This window comes from Magnolia sinica, chromosome 17 (assembly GCF_029962835.1).
Source record: "Magnolia sinica isolate HGM2019 chromosome 17, MsV1, whole genome shotgun sequence".
Lineage (NCBI taxonomy): Eukaryota > Viridiplantae > Streptophyta > Magnoliopsida > Magnoliales > Magnoliaceae > Magnolia > Magnolia sinica.
Genome location: NC_080589.1, coordinates 29,862,147 through 29,882,161, shown reverse-complemented (window position 1 = coordinate 29,882,161; position 20,015 = coordinate 29,862,147). Strand labels below are relative to the sequence as shown.

General features: G+C 41.7%; 1 protein-coding gene across 7 annotated transcripts in view; it reads right to left on the bottom strand.

Moving 5' to 3' along the window:
* Positions 1–18,432, bottom strand: part of LOC131230689 (protein PTST homolog 3, chloroplastic) — a 154,946-nt gene extending 136,514 nt beyond the window's left edge. For 6 of the 7 annotated variants that reach the window (XM_058226607.1, XM_058226610.1, XM_058226608.1 and 3 more), the window contains exon 1: positions 18,158–18,432. In XM_058226607.1, coding sequence (XP_058082590.1) covers positions 18,158–18,342 — 185 coding nt within the window. In that variant the 5' untranslated portion in view covers positions 18,343–18,432. Of the gene's footprint in view, positions 1–7,704; positions 8,312–18,157 lie in introns of those variants that run through there. The other variant, XM_058226609.1, reaches the window with a different exon arrangement.
* Positions 18,433–20,015: the final 1,583 nt, after the last annotated feature.

Below are 20,015 nucleotides of genomic sequence, written 5' to 3'. Positions count from 1 at the left end.
CAAACTATCGCCAATTATCTGCGAGATTATTGAGCGCCAATTATTTCCAAACCATTGTCGATTATTTGCGAGATTATTGAGCGCCAATTATTTCCGAAACATTGCCGATTATCTATGAGATTATCGAGCGCCAATTATTTCCGGACTATCGCCAAATATCTGCATGATTATCGAGTGCCATTAAATTCCAAACTATCGTTGATTATATGCGAGACTATCGCCGATTATTCCCGAATTTCTAAATATTTGAGGCTCCAATAACTTTCGAGTATAAACTGTGATACTCCAATAACTTACGAGTATAAACTGTGAAGAGTCCAATAACTTGCGGGTATAAACTATGAAGACTCCAAATACTTACTAGTATAAACTATGAGGGTTCCAACAACTTACGAGTATAAATTGTGAGGACTCCAACAACTTGCAAATATAAACTGTAAGGACTCCAACAACTTACGAGTATAAACTGTGAGGACTCTAACAACTTTCGAGTATAAACTATGAAGACTCCAAATACTTAAAGAGCTTAAACTGTGTTTGCTCCAATCACTTAAGAGCTTAAACAGTGTTGTGTTCGCTCAAAATACTCAAGAGCTTAAACTGTGTTGTGTTCACTCCAATCACTCAAGAGCTTAAATTGTGTTGTGTTCGCTCCAATCACTCAAGAGCTTAAAATGTGTTGTGTTCGCTCCAAATACTCAAGAGCTTAAATTGTGTTGTGTTCGCTCCAATCACTCAAGAGCTTAAACTGTGTTGTGTTCGCTCCAATCACTCAAGAGCTTAAACCGTGTCGTGTTCACTCCAATCACTCAAGAGCTTAAACTGTGTTCGCTCCAATCACTTAAGAGCTTAAACTATTTTCACTCCAATTACTTAAGAGCATAAATTGTGTTCGCTCCAATCACTTGTGAGCTTAAACTGTTTTTCCTCTTACTACTTATGAGCTTTCACTGTATATGATGCCCTAATTCTACTAACTGAACTCTAAGACAGAGAATGCAACGTGAGACACGCTGACAAGCAAAAATTAGAATGACTAAATTATTGTCATATAATATATTTCAAGTTAAAGGGAAGTGTGCAATTGAAATATGAGTTGATACAGGTTGAAAATCACTTATAATTACATGCCGAAATATAAGGAAATTGTTCATAGTTTATGTGCCTAAAATTGTTAGAAAGTGCAAAACTTACGATTAATTTAGAATTGTCAATACATTACAATTATTTTGGAATTGTCAATACATTGCAATTATTTCGAAATTGTCAAAACATCACAGGATTGGATTTAAGAGTTATGAAACTCTAAAATGCTAATCTTGGCTGACCTGGCAGGAGAGACCATTGCTCAAAGTCCTGAAATATACAAGTCATGGCTGAGAGGACATTCCTGATTAAGGGACATCTGGCAGCTCAAGGACCGCAACGACGAGAGCAGCATTAAAAGATGATTCCCTGACCATGGTGCTCAAAGCTGGAGTCGCCGGAGGTATCACAGCAGCAGGTCCCGAGGGAAAATGAATTGCACATGTGGTTGCAATCGAGACTGTGGAAGATGCAATTCTCGCCTCATTCGTCAAAACACGTTCTACGATTGATATCTGCCCCGGTGGTCGCCGAAGAGACTGTCATATCTTAACCAACCTCCATGTTGCATGTCGTAGACAAAGTCCTATCCAAAGAAGGCAGCGTCGCCGCTACTGCCTACATCATCGGCATGAAAAGCTTCGTTTCCCTCAATATCTAGCAAGGAAGAGGGGAATGGTTGGCACTAAAAGTCATAAAGATGTTAGCTACTGGCAGGCAGCTAAATTCTCCATAATCGAGTGCCTCTTCCTCTGCAGGATTGTTCGCTTGGCCAATTGGTGTAAATACATCTTGTAAGGCCTTCTGACCAACCGTAGTGACTTCGTCTACGATGTCATCCTTCTTGTTAATATTTACTACCCTGCACATATACGGTCTCACTTCTGTAGAGGCCGCTACCTTTTTTCTGTGGGTTCGGAGTTGTAGCTGCGACAGGTTGCTCTCTTGGTCTCCCCGGTTCCTCTAAAAGAGAGCCATACACAAACCTGCGAAGAAATTTTCATATGCATTTGACTATGGGCATGGGCATGGGCATGATCCTTCTCCGCTATGCAGTCGTTCCTCCATTTGGGCATGATCCTTCTCCACTATGCAATCGTTCCTCCATTCAGGCATGATCCTTCCCCACTATGCAATCATTCCTCCGTATGGGCATGATCCTACTCCACTATGCAGTCGTTCCTCCGTATGGGCATGATCCTTCTCCACTATGTAGTCGTTCCTCCGTTCGGGCATGATCCCCTTCTCCACTATGCAGTCTTTCCTCCGTTCAGGCATGATCCTTCTCCACTATGCAACTAGTCCTCCGTTCAGGCATGATCCTTCTCTGATATGCAACTGATTCTCCAATCGAGCATGATCCTTCTCCACTATGTAATCAATTCCCTGCTTCGGCCCGTAATTCCTCATCCTTGGTGAAGCAATTCAGACTCGACAGTTCACCAAGTGACGATAATGTACTATAAAAAGACTGACATACCCACCATCACACCCAGCAGTAAAAAGCTTGAACTGAATGATGATGACCCGAAAGAGGAAAGGGAGGCCAACACATATAGACAGTAGGGCCTGACCCTATTGTGTGGACCCGGTCATGCAAAAGAATACTAAGAAAGGATTTTTATGTGGAAAAGGCTCGATCCCCCCATTTGATTCACAATAAAATCAAAGGAGGATCGAGGGGGGCATTTATTGAAGCACAAAAGTTGCAGAATTTCACGGAAGATTGCTCTATTGCGCAGTCGCACAACAGAGGTGAGTTGTGCAGCCGTGCAAATGAAGAAAGGGTCTACAGGATGAGTGTCAGGAGGCTAGAAATAGTTTCTGGCACAGATGACCTATTGCGCGGTCGCACAACAGGGGTACATGCAATGTTCAAGTTGTTGTTATCATTATAAGTTTAGCTGGCCGGAGATAAAGAATTAATATCGTTGTCGCAGATAATATCGCTGATAACCGGAAGTTGGGAGAACATGGAAAAATGATGAAATTTTTCAATGAAACTTTAGGACATGCCTAAATACACATTTACATATTTAGGGATAAAAAATTGTAAAAAGAATACATGGCATCAAGGTAGGCCCCACGATTAGGGACCCACATCGTTTGATCAATGGTTAAATACTGGCAAAGTGTTTATGAGTGTGTGACACGGACAATACACATGCACTGAGAAGTTGCACACGTGGCATACAATTAATCAAATTAAACCGTCCAATTTATGGTACTCAGTGTAGTTATCTGAGTAGACCCAAACTTTATCATATCTTCTTATCTCAGTATGAGATTGGTGGACATTTATTAGACGGTTAAAATGAATAAATCTAATGGTTGTATTATTAAAAACAAGAGTTCATGAAATGGGATGGTTTTAACAACTCATTCCATTCAATTTACTTTTTAATAAATATATGTCACGTGTACAATGTCGAGTGCCTGTGCGTGAAGGGTTAATTGCAAGTGAGAGTATAATAAAACTCATTTTAAATTTTTTTGGTGTGTAAATAGGTCTTCTTTCCCTCACATCCTGTCAGTGGGGCTAACCATGAAGTTTGTGAGAAATCCACTCCGTCCATCCGTTTATCCAGACCATGTTTGGGCCTGAGCCTGAAAACAGGCATATCCAAAAATCAATTGGACCACATGACAGGGAAAAGTGTGCAACAAAATGCCTACGATTGAAACCTCCCTAGTCCACCATGATGTTTATATCACATCCATACCGTTCATAGTCCCATTCTTGCTGGGATGATTTGAAAAATAATAATAATAATAATAATAGCCCCAATAAAAGGACCAAACTTTTGTGGCCCCAAGAATATTTCAATGGGGACGTTTAATCCTCATTGTTTCATGTCATGTGGCCCACTTAAGCTTGGGATCTGCGTGATTTTGGGGCTCATGTCCTCAAATTCTTTGGAAAAATGGATGGGCCGGGTGGATTTCTCACAAACATCACAGTAGGCCCCATCGAACGGATGGACATAAAGTCCATCCTCCACAAGAGCGCAACTTGACTACCACCCGGAACCAGCAATTTGGGTGGGACCCTGACCGTAGGGCCCACCTCGATGTATGAATTTTATATATGTGCCGTCCATCTGTTTTGCCACCTTATCCTAGGGGATGGCCTAAAAAATGAAGCACAGGTGGCCGTGGACCACTCCATACGAAACAGTGGTTGTTGGCAATTAAAAACTTTTTGGGGGCCACAAAATTTTTGGATCAAGCTGATATTTGTTTTTTTCCCTTTCATCCAGATCTGTATGAACTTATCAATAGGTTCGATAGTCAATAAACATTACGGTGGACCCTAAAAAGTTTTTAATGGTGGTCGTCAATGACCACGGTTTCTTTTGGTGCAGTCCACTTGAGATTTGTATTTGATTCATTTTTAGTAGCATGTCTTAAAATAAGTTGTAAAAACATATGGATGGTGTGGATGTGTAGTACATACATCAAGGTGGACCCTACTGACTCCCACCCACTTAGTGGTTCTAGTGGTGTAAGGGGAGCAGAGTGGATTAGTTGCAGCCCTAGCCTGACCCAAGACAGTTCGACACTTATGGTGGGGCCCACCTTGAGATATTTATTGTATATCCACGCCGTCCATCTATTTTTAAAAATCAATTTAGGGTATGATCTCAAAAATGAAGCAGATTCAAATCTTAGGTGGACCATCACATATGAAACAGCGGTGATTGACCATTAAAACCTTCTCATGGGTTTCAAAAGTTTTGGACCAACCCGATATTTGTTCTTTTCCCTTCATCCAGGTTTACGTGACCTTATCAATAGGTTGGATGACAAATAAACATTACGGTGGGCCCGAAGAAGTTTTTAATGATGGAGGTTCAACCATCACTCTTTCTTAGAATATGGTCCACCTTAGAATTCGATCCGCTTCATTTTTGGGCTAGTGTCCTATAATGATATGGAAAAAGCTATGGATGGCATGGACAAAAAATAAATACATGAAGGTGGGCCCTGCCATGAGGGCCGCACCATCTTTTCTAAAGCCAAAGTCGCAACGAGTTCACTCTCTTTGAGAGAGAGAGAGAGCTTTCGTCTCATCTTCTCTGGAAATCCTCAAACGACGATTTCAATCATTTTTTCTGTATTAAAAAAATCCCGAATATCTCTACCGAAACTTCTCTTTTTTTTTCAAATCCCAACCCAAATCCCCTTCAACTTCGCCGAAATCGGGTTTCTTTCAAATCTATTCTTTTCAAAAGAAAAAAAAAAAAAAAAAGGATTTCTTACCTCTGAAAGTCTAGTACTATCAGCCGTGATTGGCCCACCAAATCCATTTGAAAGCCACTCACGCAGGCAAACTTTAAGAAAAAAAAAAAAAAAAAGGTAAGAGATTTTTTTTTCTATATATATTTTGATTTTTTGAAATAGTAGGGAAAGTTGTCGTTGGTAACTATTTTTTTCCGATATTTCGTTGACATTAGAAGAGTAACGAATCTTTGTTGTTTCGGTATCGCCGGTCGAGTGACACCGATCATATCGGCAATATTATTGATTTTTCATCGACAATGGAAACACTGGGTACATGGCATGACAGCACAACAACACTCTGTTATGCGATTTTGACAGCTCATACGTGTGGAGGCCTATAAATACCCCTCTTCCCTCTCTCATTCGCATCATCAGAGAAGTTCTAGAAGCACTCGGGAGCTCTCAAAGTCAGGGGTTGGAGCGCTAACCACGAGTAGCAGTTCGGGAGAAAGGAAGAAGGAAGATTCGAGTATGTAGGAGCCTGGCTTGTTGCGTGCCGCGCAACAAGGGCTCCCGACAACCCATATGTCGTACGATTTTTGCATATCCAGCTGCGACTCGCCCTCCTATGCAGATATTCTTTGAATATCAGGGTGAAGGATTTCGACCCGCACAACTCCTCTATCATTGCGATGGATTATATGCACGCCGCGATGCTACCGAAATCAACTATTAGATTGTTTCTCCATTGTATTGATTAAATGTACTTTGTTTTGGAATCAAGGGCAACGCGAGGGATGTAATAAGAACTCAGAATCAATAAAATGAGTGATGGTATTTGCTCTTCGATTTTCCTTTGTTGATTATTGAATGTGGATATTCCTTTCTTCGATACTTGCTTTTAGTCAAAACACATCCAACACGAACGAGTCTAGATCAACTATCCAGCTCAACGAAGGTTAGGCTAATTGCCCAACACAATCATAAATCCGGACAACTCTAGAACAAATAAGAATGAAGCAACTATCCAATATAAACAAACAAGTCTAGATCAACTATCTAGCTCAACCAAGGCTGGGCCAACTGCCTGACACAATCATATCAGAAATCCGAAAAACTACCTGAAACAAATAAGAATGAACCAACTGTCCAATATAAACAACGAGTCTAAGCCAACTACATAGAGTAAACAAGCCCAATACAATCATAAGTTTGAGTTAAGGATAGGACAACCAGCCAGTCCAAATAAGCCCAAACCAACTAATTGTCTAGTATATAAACAGGTTCGGGTCAACTACCCAGATGAATACTCATCACATCACATATCTTGGCTAGACCAACCCGAAAACGAAGAAACTACCAAGTCATTAAAGGAATTGGTGAGAAGAGGCGAGCACACATCACACAACAAGAGATAATCTAATCAAATACCTTCAACCTAAACTTCCAGCAATACCTCCAACCATTCAGCAAAAACAGAAAATCCCTAAGAAAATTTATTTAAAAAATGAATAGAATAAGAATTTCCAACAACATCTTCAACCGAACAAAATCAGCAAGGGCTTCAACCACATATCAAAGAGGCTTCAAATCCATCAACACATGCTGGAAAAGCCTAATTTAAATTTTTTATTTTTTATTTTTTTAAAAAAAAGCCCCCCCAGGCAACCCCTTCTCGTGAATCACAACAAATCATGAGGAAAAAGCTCCACGACTCTAAAAAAAAATGAATGAAAAAGAAGAATGAATCTTGGAGGAAAAAGGGTTAATAAGTTGTGTTGGGAAGGAAACCACCACTTGTTGAAGAATGAAGGGTGAAGGGAAAAGGGTTAATAAGAAGTTGTTTTTGTCCAAGGAAAGAGGGAAAGAGGAAAGAAGGAAAAGAAGATTAGGAAGAGAAGGAACCACCGAAGATTAGGAATGCAAGGAAGGGAAACACCATTTGCTAAGAACGATTAGAAAAATAAAACTCATAAATTTAAGAAGGAAAGAAAGAAGAAGAAAAAGAAAGGAAGATTTATTGCCTTTAACCAAAATATGAAAAAAAAAAAAAAAAAACATGCAAAAATGGTTCACATTCAACTGAAAAAATATATCTAGGGTCTTCAATCACCGGGAGTTTTACTACATTGGCATCCCCAGTCATGTCAATAGTTTGAACTTTGGATCATAGAACCACAACCTCACTTTAAAATATGAAAACCCAAGCAATTACCATTGAACGATCCACCAGAGCATTGTATAAATATAATATCTCAAATAAAAGAGAGATAAATAGAGAGAGAGAGAGAGAGAGAGAGAGAGAGAGAGAGAGAAGAAGAAGAAGAAGAATCAAAGATAATGAAAAAATGTTCATTATGTAGCTTAAAGAGAAGAAGAAGACGAAAAACATACCCCATTGGACGCCAGTGCAAATACTTGAGCGGGTGTCAAAAAGCCATCAGAGGATAAGAGAAGGAAACCCAAGTTACTGAATACCAACCCTAATTGCTTCCCCTTCTATAGTTTTTTTTCCTCAATAACTAATGCAACTAAGTGCTGTGAACAGCTCAAAAAAACCTGTCCAGGCCATTGGTCCGGAAACTCACTTGGCCCAAATGGTTTCCTTATGAAAATAAACAACCCATTCCCTTTTGCTCACTGGTTCCAGTCAAACCATCCAGTATAATCTCAGTTTTAACATATTGGATTCTATCAAAGAATTCCACTTATTGTTTGCCAGGGCTTGGGACTAAGGTTACCTAGTGCTCTGGTACATAGTAAGGGAATGGGTACACTGTATGCAGCATATGCAACTTCCCCCAAACCATGGTACACTTAGTAGGATCGTGTCGATTACTCCAAAGCATGACACCATACGGCAATAGAGATGCATAGAAATTGATATTGTAATTTATAATGAAATGATGTAAATCCATGGTACACTATTATGTTGTATGCATGCTATTGTGTAAATCAAAGTATAAATCTATACTTCTCATTACAGATATACATCGAGACTTTATCAATGATTGGAGTAGAGAATCACAATTTTGGGTCAGTAAGAGTAGTGATCCTAATAAAAAATTAAATTTGAATTGTGTGATTTGAAGCAAAAATTTTAGGGGGTTGTTGACCTAGGCAACATTACTTGGGACTAAATGGATTACAATTGAAGTAAAAGATAATGGATTAGCTATAACAAAAACCCCTAGAACTAGAAATTTCTTCATTAATCACACAACAACAAAAAAAAAAAATCTTTTATCCATAAATATAAATTGGGTTAAGATGAAATTTTAAAATAAGTTCATGCCATTAGATGCCCCTGGAGGATCAAAATTCACTTGGTCCAGGGGGCAACAGCCTGCTGTGTTGTCGTGCTTGGACAGATTTTTAGTTTCAGCAAACTGGATTGACAGATTTCCTCTGATCAAACAGCAGGCCCTCCCCAGATTCATCTCTGACCATAATCCCATTATTTTGGAGGTTCCGACAAAAAATTGGGGTCCAAGACCCCTTCAGATTTGAGAAATCCTAGTTAGAGATTGACAGTTTTGAGGATTTAGTGGTTGAATGGTGGGAATCCTTCTTTGTTGAAGGGTATGCAGGTTTCAGATTAAGCAGAAAGCTTAGAATGCTGAAGGAAAAGCGGAAAATATGGAAGAAAGAGGTTCTATGGCCGCGAGAGGAAGAGTTTGACAAGATTGCAGCAGATATTCATGAGCTGGACCTGATTGAGGAGGGTAGCGAGCTTTCAGAGGAAGAGAGAACTAAAAGGGAGGAACTCTCTTTCAATTATGCCAAGCAGGCCAAAGAAGAGATAAAATGCGTCGGAGATCTAGAGTGTTGTGGCTCAAAGAAGGAGACAAGAATACTCGTTTTTTTTTTTTCCATAGCATAGCTAGCTCTCGAGCTCGTAGTAATAGAATCTCTTCTTTGGTGGTTAATGGGGTTCTCATTTCAAAAAAGGAGCAAATTTGCGAATCGATCATTTCTTTCTACAAAGACTTACTATCTGGAGATCAGTGGGAGAGGCCCCGCCTCAATCAATTGGAGTTTACAAAGATTTCAGCGGAAGAAGCCATTGATCTGCAAAAGCCCTTCTTGGAAGAGGAGGTAACAGATGCCCTGAGATTGATGCGTGGGGACAAAGCGCTGGGTCCAGACGGCTTCCCCATTTTCTTCTTTCAAAGATTCTGGAGAATTCTTAAAAAGGACGTCATGGACTTTCTAGGGGAATTTTCAAATCGGAATTGTCTCTCATGCGAGCTTGAAGCTACCTTCATTGCCCTCATTCTGAAATTGGAAGGGGCAGATCGCTTGAAGGATTTTAGACTGATCAGTTTGATTAGAGGCCCATACAAGATTTTGGCTAAGATCTAAGAAAGTCCTATCGAAAGTCATTTCTGAATATCAAGGTGCATTTGTGGCCGGAAGACAGATATCCGATAGTGCTCCAGTAGCTCATGAATGTATTGACTCAAGACATAGGGAGAAGAGAATTGGCCTGGTTTGCAAGTTAGACATAGAGAAGGGTTATGATCATGTAGACTAGGAATTCCTTGACTATGTGCTAGATAGATTGGGCTGCAGTCAAAGATGGAGAAAGTGGATGAGAGCGTGCACTCAATCAGCTTTGTTTTCGGTTATGGTTAATGGTTCTCCTCAGGGTTATTTCTCAGCTTCCAGAGGACTTAGGCAAGGCGATCCTTTGTCCCCATATTTGCTTGTAGTGATTGGGGAAGTTCTCAATATGATGCTTCGAAAAGGAGTGGAAAATGGCATGTTTACCGGATTCAACGTGGCAACCCACGCAGAGCAAATCTCTCACCTTCAGTATGCAATGACACACTTCTATTTTGTGACACGAAAGAAGAGGAAGTTGACGATCTCCGCAAATTAACTGTATGTTTTGAGGCAGTCTCTGGGTTGAAGATCAATGTGGCTAAATCAGAAATGTTGGGTATTCACATAGGAAAAAAAGAGACTTTCCCATCTTGCGAACATTTTTGGATGCAAAGCTGGGTCTTTTCCCTCTTTGTATTTGGGGCTGCTGCTTTGCATTGAAAAGCCGTCCAAGTACTTATGGGATAGAGTCATTGAAAGAGTATATAGGAAGCTTATTTCTTGGAGATGCTGATACATTCTTTGGGCGGGCGTTTAACCCTCGTTAAAACGGCATTCTCTAATATGCTTGTCTACTTCATGTCCCTCTTCGAGTGTCCCAAATCAGTTCTAGATTGGATGGAAAAGATGAGGAGAGACTTTCTTTGGAGAGGTGTTAATGAAGGTAGGAGATTCCATCTCCTCAAATTGGAAGAAGTTTAAAAACCAGTTAGGGCGGGAGGAGTTGGCCTTAGATCACTTGGGGACATGAACGTCACTTTATTGGGCAAGTGGATTTGGAGATTCAGCTCGGAGGCCGGAGTTTTTTGGAGGGAACAAATAGCTAGCGAGTATGGTACTCAAGCTAGTGGTTGGTTTGTGAGGAGAGCGGCCGTCTACAGGGCATCTTCAATCTGTAAAGGGGTGGCGGCCACTGAGAGTATGGTTTGCAGGGGTATTTCTTTTCAGTTGGGGGATGGATCTCGTATCCGGTTCTGGACTGACATATGGTGCAGGGATCAGACTCTTCAGGCTCTATTCCCCAGAATTGCTCGTCTTGCTCCTGACCATTCTATCTTCATGTCAAAGTGCTTCTCGATGGTTGGCAGGAAGGCAATGTGGGCTCCCCCATGTCGCAAGAACTTAACGGATAACGAGGTTGCCAGTTTTGCTGAGATGTTGCACATCCTCATGAAAGTTACTCCCAACTTATCCATTAAAGACCCAATGAGCTAGTCCAGGAATCAGTCCGAAATTTTTTCAGTCCGATCTCTCATTGCTTTATGCTCTCATCCTTCTACTCGCATGGGTCCTCATCTGTTTCATTTTTTGTTTTATGGGGCTCCCCCCAAGTGACAATTTTCGTTTGGTTAGTGGGCTACAAGAGGATCCTAACAATCGATAATCTCCAGAGAAGATCCTTGATCCTCCCCAACGTTTGTCTCATGTGCCTCTAAAGTGAGGAATCCATCGACCATCTCTTCATACATTGCTCATTTGCGACCTTTGTTTGGAGCCATGTTGCTTCTTCATTTAAAGTTGATTGGGTGATGTCGGGATCGATTGGGGGGCCGCTTTGAGCTTGGCATGGAGGTTGCCCGGACCAGTCCAGGAAAATCCTTTGGAGACAAATTCTCATCACAGGCCTTTGGACGATCTAGGAAGCCAGAAATGCTAGATGCTATAGGAACATGGATATGGGAGTCAATGAGGTCATTTGTAAAGTCAATGGTCTTGTTAAGGAATGGGAAACGCTGGCTCGATTAGGCTAGCGGTGTTGTTCCCTTCTTGTTAGTTGTGGGGTTTTGCTTTTGCTCTTTTTCCTGGGCTTTGTTTTCTTTTCTCGTTGTGGAGAGTTTCTCAATAAAATTTGTTACCTTTCAAAAAATTTAATATGTTTAGAAAGCATTGCTGAAACAGACATTTTGAACATGGGTGTGAATTTTTTTTCAAAGGAGTATAAATCACTTAAGCAGAAGAGAGGATGAGGGAGGGTGAGATATCATCCCATCGCAAACTTACAAGGATCAAGAAAAGCCTCCCAGAAGGCTCAAACTATCTTCCCTTCTGCAAACCTTGAAAAGGGTGAGCCCCAATGCTCATGATGCCAACTCAACCTTTCTCCATGTGGAACTCCACTTCCAAATTGACCAACTTGTCATTGAGGATTCCGTTATTATGTTCCTTCCAGACAGACCATATAATTGCAAGTAAAGATAAATGCCACAACTGTCTCTTTCTTCTACCCTAAACTCTCCCAATTCCAAGTTTTCTCCAAAGCTTCAAAAGAGCTCAATATGGACCATTGTAGATCAACATAGCCAAAATAATCCTCTAGATTCTAGCCATGAAGTCACAATAGATGAACAGGTGGTAAACTGACTCAGTGTCCTTAAGACACAAAGCATAGATTCATAATCATCATCCTCCTAGTACGCAACAAATCGATGGTTAACACTTTATCAAGAGGTGGCCTTTAAAAGGGTAAATTTCACTATCATTGTGTTTCAAACCTCCCTCCTCCCATCTCCTGTTTGATCCTTAACAACCTTAGCTTGCTCCTACACTGCTTCCGTCACTTTATTTGTTGTGGTATCTCTCTCACGACATGTGTGGGAAATTGTATATTATCTAGAAATTCTTCTAGCCTACTGTTAACACGTGATATTGTAGAAATGGAAAGTATGGAATGGAGGAATGATCTGAAACTCCTAAATCCATAACCCAAGGAATAAGTTTGGAAGAAGCCAGATTGTCATTCATGATTGAGCGAGTGTGGCAGTAGAGGACGTCAGATCTGAATGATCCTTTAACATCTTGCAATGCTCATCCTCAGTCAAACAAAGTAATTGCATCAATTGTAGTACTCGGTTTGAAATGGGAAGAGACGGATCACGTTGCATGACACTCAAACCTGGTAGTATGACCCTCTAAACTGTCATCTTAGGTATGAGCATGGGTTGCCCAAGCTTGTTTACCACTAAGATCCCCGCATGTATCAATTGTGACTAGGAAACCCACAATGAGTATATTTCCGACCTCCACGGCCTCTACCACAACCTCCACCAAAATCTCTACCACGACCTCTGCCTAAATTTACGTGACCAAATCATCCACCATGACTTCCTCCATTCCCTCTACCAGAGAAAGTTAGAAAAATAGGTCTATCATGAGTGATTGAATGCATGGTGTCCACACTAAACTCACGTGAATGCATGTAAATGCCTTAGTAACCGATGGAACCTCGCTACCATCAAGAATCTAAACTCACAATGGCTCGAACTAGGAACGTGAACGATAGAAAAATTTAGTGACACAAAATTCCTCTCTTTGTTGTCTCATAAGTCATAACCTCATAATCATATGACAAAAGTTTATATATATTCAGTTCTTCCCACATACCTAGCAATTTCTAATAGCACCCTCCTACACTCATATCACCTTGTTGAAGCTCAAAGATCTTCTGAGACAACTTATCTATAAGAGTTAAGTTATTTTCACTTGAGTACATCTACTTGATAAACCCAAATTTCTTTCATTGTTTTGGAGAACATGACATTATTGCTACATACTCTTCCACACAAAGCTCTAATTTGATCATCGTATGCCATCCAATCTTCATAATTGGTAGATTTTTCATTAGGTATGGGCAACTTCAAGTACTTCAACTTCTGTCTTCAACTTCAACTTCTGGCCCATTGCAAATAGTTTGCACCATTCAAGTTGATCATTGTGATTTGGAGGTACATATACTCAAATGGAGTCAGGAGATTACCTTTAGTATCACTCTTTGCATCCATTTAAAACATGGGAAGAACTTAGAAAAGCAAAACAATAAGAAGAATACAATGCTGGACGATTGCTTCAAAATGATGCAAAAATTGTCTCCACCACACAAGTGCACACGAAACAATAAGAAGAATACCACAATACTAGACGATTGCTTTATTCCTTTATAAGGGGGGTTTCTTACATGTAGTAATCAGTCAATGGTCAATAGTTTGTTCCTGAGATGAACAGTCGAAACGTTGTAGATTTTCTCTGGGTCTGCCATTATTGATAGTAGATTTTTAGGTGCTCGACATTTCATGGATGGGGTAAGAGTTGACCCTCTATGTCTTCTAGTCGATACATCCCTGGGCGGACTATACTAGTTACCTTGTAGGGTCCTTCTCAATTTGGTCCCACGGCTCCTAAGCCGGGTTCCTTAGTGTTTTGGAAGATTTCTCAGAGGACTAAGTCTCCCACTTGGAATATGCATGTTTTAACCCTTGTGTTATAATGCTGAGCAGCCTTATATTGATAAGCGGCGACCTTCAGTTGCACCTTTTCTTTTAATTCTTCAATCAGATCTAGACCCAAAGCTAGCTGCGCATCTTTTCTCCCATGTCAAACAGCTTGGTTCATGCCAAGGGTATCTCGATCTCAACTGGGACCACTACTTCTACGCCAAAGGCCAGGGAGAATGGGGTTTCCCCAATCATTGAACAGGCCGTGGTTTGGTACGCCCATAAGATATGTGGCAGCTCATCCGCCCAAGTTCCTTTGAATTTTTCGAGCTTGATTTTTAAGTGGTTTTTTATAATTTTATTGATAGCTTCCACTTGTCCATTAGCCTGGGGTGCCAAGGTGAAGCGAAGGCATTGTGAATGCTGAGCTTTTCACATAGTCCTCAAAAATGAGCGTTGTTGAACTACCTCTTGTTGTCAGTAACAATGGTGTGGGGAATACCGCACCTACAAATGATGTTCTTTCAGATGAAGTCGGTAGTCTTTTACTCGGTAAACTTAGCTAAGGGCTTGGTCTCGGCCCATTTGGTGTAGTCAACAGCGATAATGGCAAATTTAGTCCATCCCTTGCCCATCGGCAGAGGTCCTATGATGCCGATCCCCCACTGTGCGAAAGGCCAGGGACTGCTCATGGGGGTCATTTGCTCGAGTGGTCGTTGAGGTACTACAGTGCTAGCACTTGTCACCTTTACTTGTGTATTACTTTGCATCTTCATGGATGGTCGGCCAATAGTATCATTGTCGAATCACCTTCTGGGCTAGGGCTCTTCCGCTTGAATGGTTTCCGCAAACACCTTCATAAACTTCATTTAGGACATATTCGGCTTCATTGGGTTGTAAGCATCTTAGGTACGGCAATGAGAAGCCACGTTTGTATAGGACATCTCCCATAATCGCATACTGAGATGACCTATTTTTTATTTTGCGGGCTTCCAATTTATCCTCGAGCAGCTCGCCCTGTTGCAGGAAGCGCACGATTAGGTCCATCCAGCTTGGCGATTGGTTTATCGGGAGGGTCTCCTTTTGGACGGGCTAGCTAATACTGGGCTTGGGCAAGAATTCGATCGGTACAATCCTGGCGAGGTCATCGTCAACTGTTGTAGCCAACTTGGCTAGGGCGTCTGCTTTGGAATTTTCTGACCTGGGGACCAAAATGACCTCATACTTGTCGAATTCTTTGAGCAAGTCCAGTGCTTTTTATAGATATGCGATCGTTCTCTCTCCTCTAGCTTGGTATTCTGTAGCGACCTGTTTGACTTTAGATGAGACCATTTCCGTGTAGCCCCTAATAATGTTAGGGAGAATGTCCTACACATTACAGGTTCAGAAGCGTCATGGAGTTCCATCCATGCTCGGAAAGACTCTAGATGTCAGCCGGATCCCCTGATCCTGAGTAGGGAGTTATCTGGGGTATTCGGAACCGAGATGGTAGGTGGGATTTCATAATGTCATCTATAAATGGGGGCTCGGTTTCTTCGAGCAGGGCATCCACAGTGACAGGGGCCTTAGCCCTGCAGGTCTGTTGGATGTCCCCGAGCTGATGTCGGATTTCCTTCAGTTCTGCCTCCCATGGAACATCATTCCCTACCATGACTTTTGGGGCTTTCCTTCGAGCTCGCCTTCTCTTCTCCAAAGTACGTCGCAGATCTGACTCAGCAAGCTCGGTTGTTCCCAAAGTTTGTGTGAGAACACACCTACTCCTTGTTGGTCGATCTTTCACTACATGCGATTCGAGAGGTAAAAGCAGACGGCGAGATTGCTCGGTCGTTGCTCCCAATTCAATGTTTTGGTCATCGGGGAGAGGGTGTTGTCTTTTTAATATTCTCATGATGTAGTCAATATTGTCAGTTAGAGTTTCGACTTGATTCTCCAAGGAGATGAGCTGACTTCCCCTATTCCGAGATTTCTATGCGATCATCGGAAGAGGGTCGGGCTAGGGGCTTGACCACGAGGCCTAAGGGTCTTTAGGTTGTTCTTCCGATATTGGCTCAGCAACAGTGGCCAATGCTCTCCTTTTTCCCTTAACCATCTAGATGGGAGAAGTAAAAGAGTGATCTAGCTTGTTGGTGTTGAAGGGAACCTTTAATGGCTTTGTTGTCGATTTCCACAGACAAAGTCAAACTGTTATTACTTAGATTTGGTTAAACCCGCAGCTCCACCCATGGACCATGATCACCTATACTTATTGGAAAGACAACAAACAATGGGGGCGCTAATTGTGGCCGGGAACATTTCGATGCATAAGTTAGGTAGATGAACCTAAAGTGGGTGTGGCTAGAGTCGGGATTTTTATGCGTACCTTTTCCCTAGAGCGGGATGGTGTATTTATAGGACTTCCGCGTATCTGAGTAGATTTGTCGAATACGCTGGAGGGGCCCGTATTGAAGTCGAAATCTGCTCTTGAAAATATCTCTAATTTTGCCTCGATCGGCATGATTTTCGACGATGACCTTGTCGAATTGATCCTATCTTTATACATTGCAAGATTCTCTCCGAATCTTTCTGATCCGAGGTCGAGGTCAAGGCTGAGATCAGTATTCGAAGTTAGGGTCAATTGATGAATCTTAGTAGTTAGTACAGAGCTCGATTAGATGCTTTGGCTCGGCTATCAGGTTTTCTTATTCTGCTCAGCTTCCCTGGTAGTAGACACATTGGTGGTTCAGGGGGTCCGCTTTGATGGCCCTCTGCCATGTGTCTCATACATCAAGTCAGTTTGGTTTTTCCCACAACAACAACATATGTGATCGCCATCAATCAATTTATGTACCTTATCTTTAGCAACAAGAACTTCCTCATCCAAGGCATTGGGAACATTAGGAATAGTAAAACAGACCTTAGTGAGAACAAAAGCAATTTTGAGTTATTTGAGCATTAACTGTCTTTTATTCCCACCGATGAAAACAGTCCTTGCACTCACAGAATATCAAGAGTGGGTTAATGGTGCATATTGTTTTACTCTTCTTGAAGACAGTCGAAGCCTCCCAAATGTTCAAGGGATTCTGCCACACAACCCTCGAGATTCAATTAAGCATTGCTCGATCCAATCTTCCAGCGAGCTTGCACTACTCAGCGAAGACACGATACCCGACCTTTGCTCTATATGCCCAAAATGAATTGAAAGGAAGGAAAATAAAGTTGAAGTGGTTCCAACACCTATCTCCATCTTCTCTTATATAAGGATATTAACTATGCAGTTAATAAAATACAGTCCCAGTCCAGTGCAGTAATTACAGGATGCTTCTAGGTCGATAGACCTCTCAGATCCCCAGCTGAGCCTGGAGACTATGACCTGCCATGCACCTCATTGGGCTTGAGGCCCAACAGATAAGTTCAACAGGAAAAGAAAAGAAAAGAAAAAAAGTGGGGTCGTGATGGAGGCCCTGTAGCACAGCCTGGCTCCGCCTTGCCGTGCACATGCCAAGTGCACCACAAGCAGCGCTACAGCCCACTGCCCACGTGCCTGCTCAGTGCTTCGCACCTCACTAGACCACCATTTATATAGTGGAATCTTAAGCAATAGATATATAGGAAGAGTCTTATATAAACCACATTTCAACTCACTTCACTTTCAATGTAGGAAAGTTACCCATAACTTTCTTACATTTTACACAAGTTACAGGCATCCAAACGACCACTAAAACTAGTTTTCAAAACAAAGGTTATACATAGAAATTGTAAAAACTAATTTACACGTATGAGCCGATAGGGGCCCACTTAGGACATCCTGCACATGTGGCCCATCATATGAATGGCCTGGATAAGCGTTCATCTTCCAAAGTGGGAGGAGTCTGGCAAACCTTCCGTCAACTGTGAAGCCCATAAGATGAACGGTCCGGATCACCAAAATTTGGGCGTCCGCAGAACCCCATAATCCTCTATCCCTTCTCTAATATGGGGGAAGGAAATGCATGCTTTTTAAGACATGGTGAGGAGAGGAGAAGCAAAGGCATGAGGAAGAGAAGTGAAATGACCTGGATTTCTTGCCAGAAGAAGCCATTATTGTACGAGGGCAGCTGAAAGATGGAACAGGAAGATGTAGGTGTTCTTCCATCTTGACAAGGGGGACAGTGACAGCAACGAAAGAGGAAGAGGAGAGCTCATTCCGTGAAGTGAGGCAGTTACTTGGGAAACGATAGAGGGTCGCCATCATTACCATTCTTCTTTGGGATTTCTCAGACGCATTGAAATTACTACTAATTTCGCAGGGTGGATTCAACAGAGAGACGGAGAGAGAGAGAGATTCCGAGACTCAAGAACTGTGGAGTGGTAGCTCTTATCTTTTTCCTATTACAGTTTTGATTTGATACTTGGGCTGTATGATGCTTGATACGCAGGTACTCAGAAATTATATACGTATCATAAATTAACTCAAACAAAACGATTATACTGTGTAATCCACTATCCTCAACTCACAGTCCGACGATCAAAATATTTGGAAAATACTAGCCTCTGGACTCTTGTTTGAGATTAAGACCGTTGGATATTTTAACCTATAGCCGGTTTAATAAATGTCCACAAATCCAATAATCAGACCATCGAGTAAGTTTAAGTTTTGAGTCATAATACATCTAAATTGGGACCATAATTTGAACGGTTTTGTTTGACTATTTGTATGCCACGTGTTCAATCTTGGAAGAAATTTCCAACTGCCTGTGTGTCATCCATCTAACTGCCAGAGTATCAAAAATTTTATCCTGTTTGATCGGATGGCACGTGTGCTTGGCAGAGAAAAAAGCTCGGTGACATCGAACACGAAATTTAAATGAAACTGTGGGTCCCACTTTAGCCATCTCGTGAAGCATCAATTATGAGCCGCGCCCAGGTAACGCGTTGGGTACCCGTGGTGTTACTTGTGTTGTGCAAACCGAGAGTTGGTTAGCTGGAACATTCACGAGACCAGGGATTGATACCGAGACCTTGAAACGAGGTATCTTTCACTCAGTCTGCCCACTTGAGCTATGGATCAGGGTGTTCCAACTCCTCATCAGTTACTTTGCTTTGAACCCAAAATTAAGGTAAGCCTCAAGACGTGAAAAAAATTATGACAAGTTCGAAGACCCAGTTATGGAATGGACCAACTCTACTGATACTGTCCGGGATTCCGAGGCAACAAGCCCGACCGAGGCAAATAAACTAAATGCCTAAGGGAGAGACTTAGCTCGGGTTCCGATGAATGAATCTCGACCAAAGCTTATTAAGTCATAAGCCACAAGGCAAAGCATGTAAGATATATAGAGTTGACTCGGTAAATGAGACAGCAACATCTAAAGAAGCCGATCAAGGCCCAAAACTTAGAAGCCACTCGATCGACCATAAAACCGACTCAAATTAGGTCGGTTACAAAGTCGGCTATCGGATTAAGAAAGAACATCGATCATGGATCGGTTCCATTTCATCCGACAGATGGCGAATAAGTTTATCCTTATAGCCAATCGAGGCCCACTCGTCACTAGAGTCGGTTAGGGCTGAGCCAAGCAAGGAAAAGACGGTGTAAATGGAAATACTGTCTCGAAAATCTAGTAAAAAGATCCCCGATCCCGAAGATCTCGGAATCGGCTGGAGTCCTAAAACGAAACGATACCAAATCTCTAAGAGATCAAGAAACGAATCTAGGCACAACGGGATCCTCTCTCCTATAAATACAGGGCATATCCAAGGTGAAAGGTACACAAAAAAAAAACTCTCCCGAGAAACCCTCTTACGTGATCCTGTCCCTGACTTTAGCATCGAAGGGTCCCCAACTTGAGCCAAGGTCTCCATTGTTTCCTTCTTGTGCAGGTGAAAGGTCGTAGAAGGGATGTTCCAGATTTTTATATCAACAGATTGGCG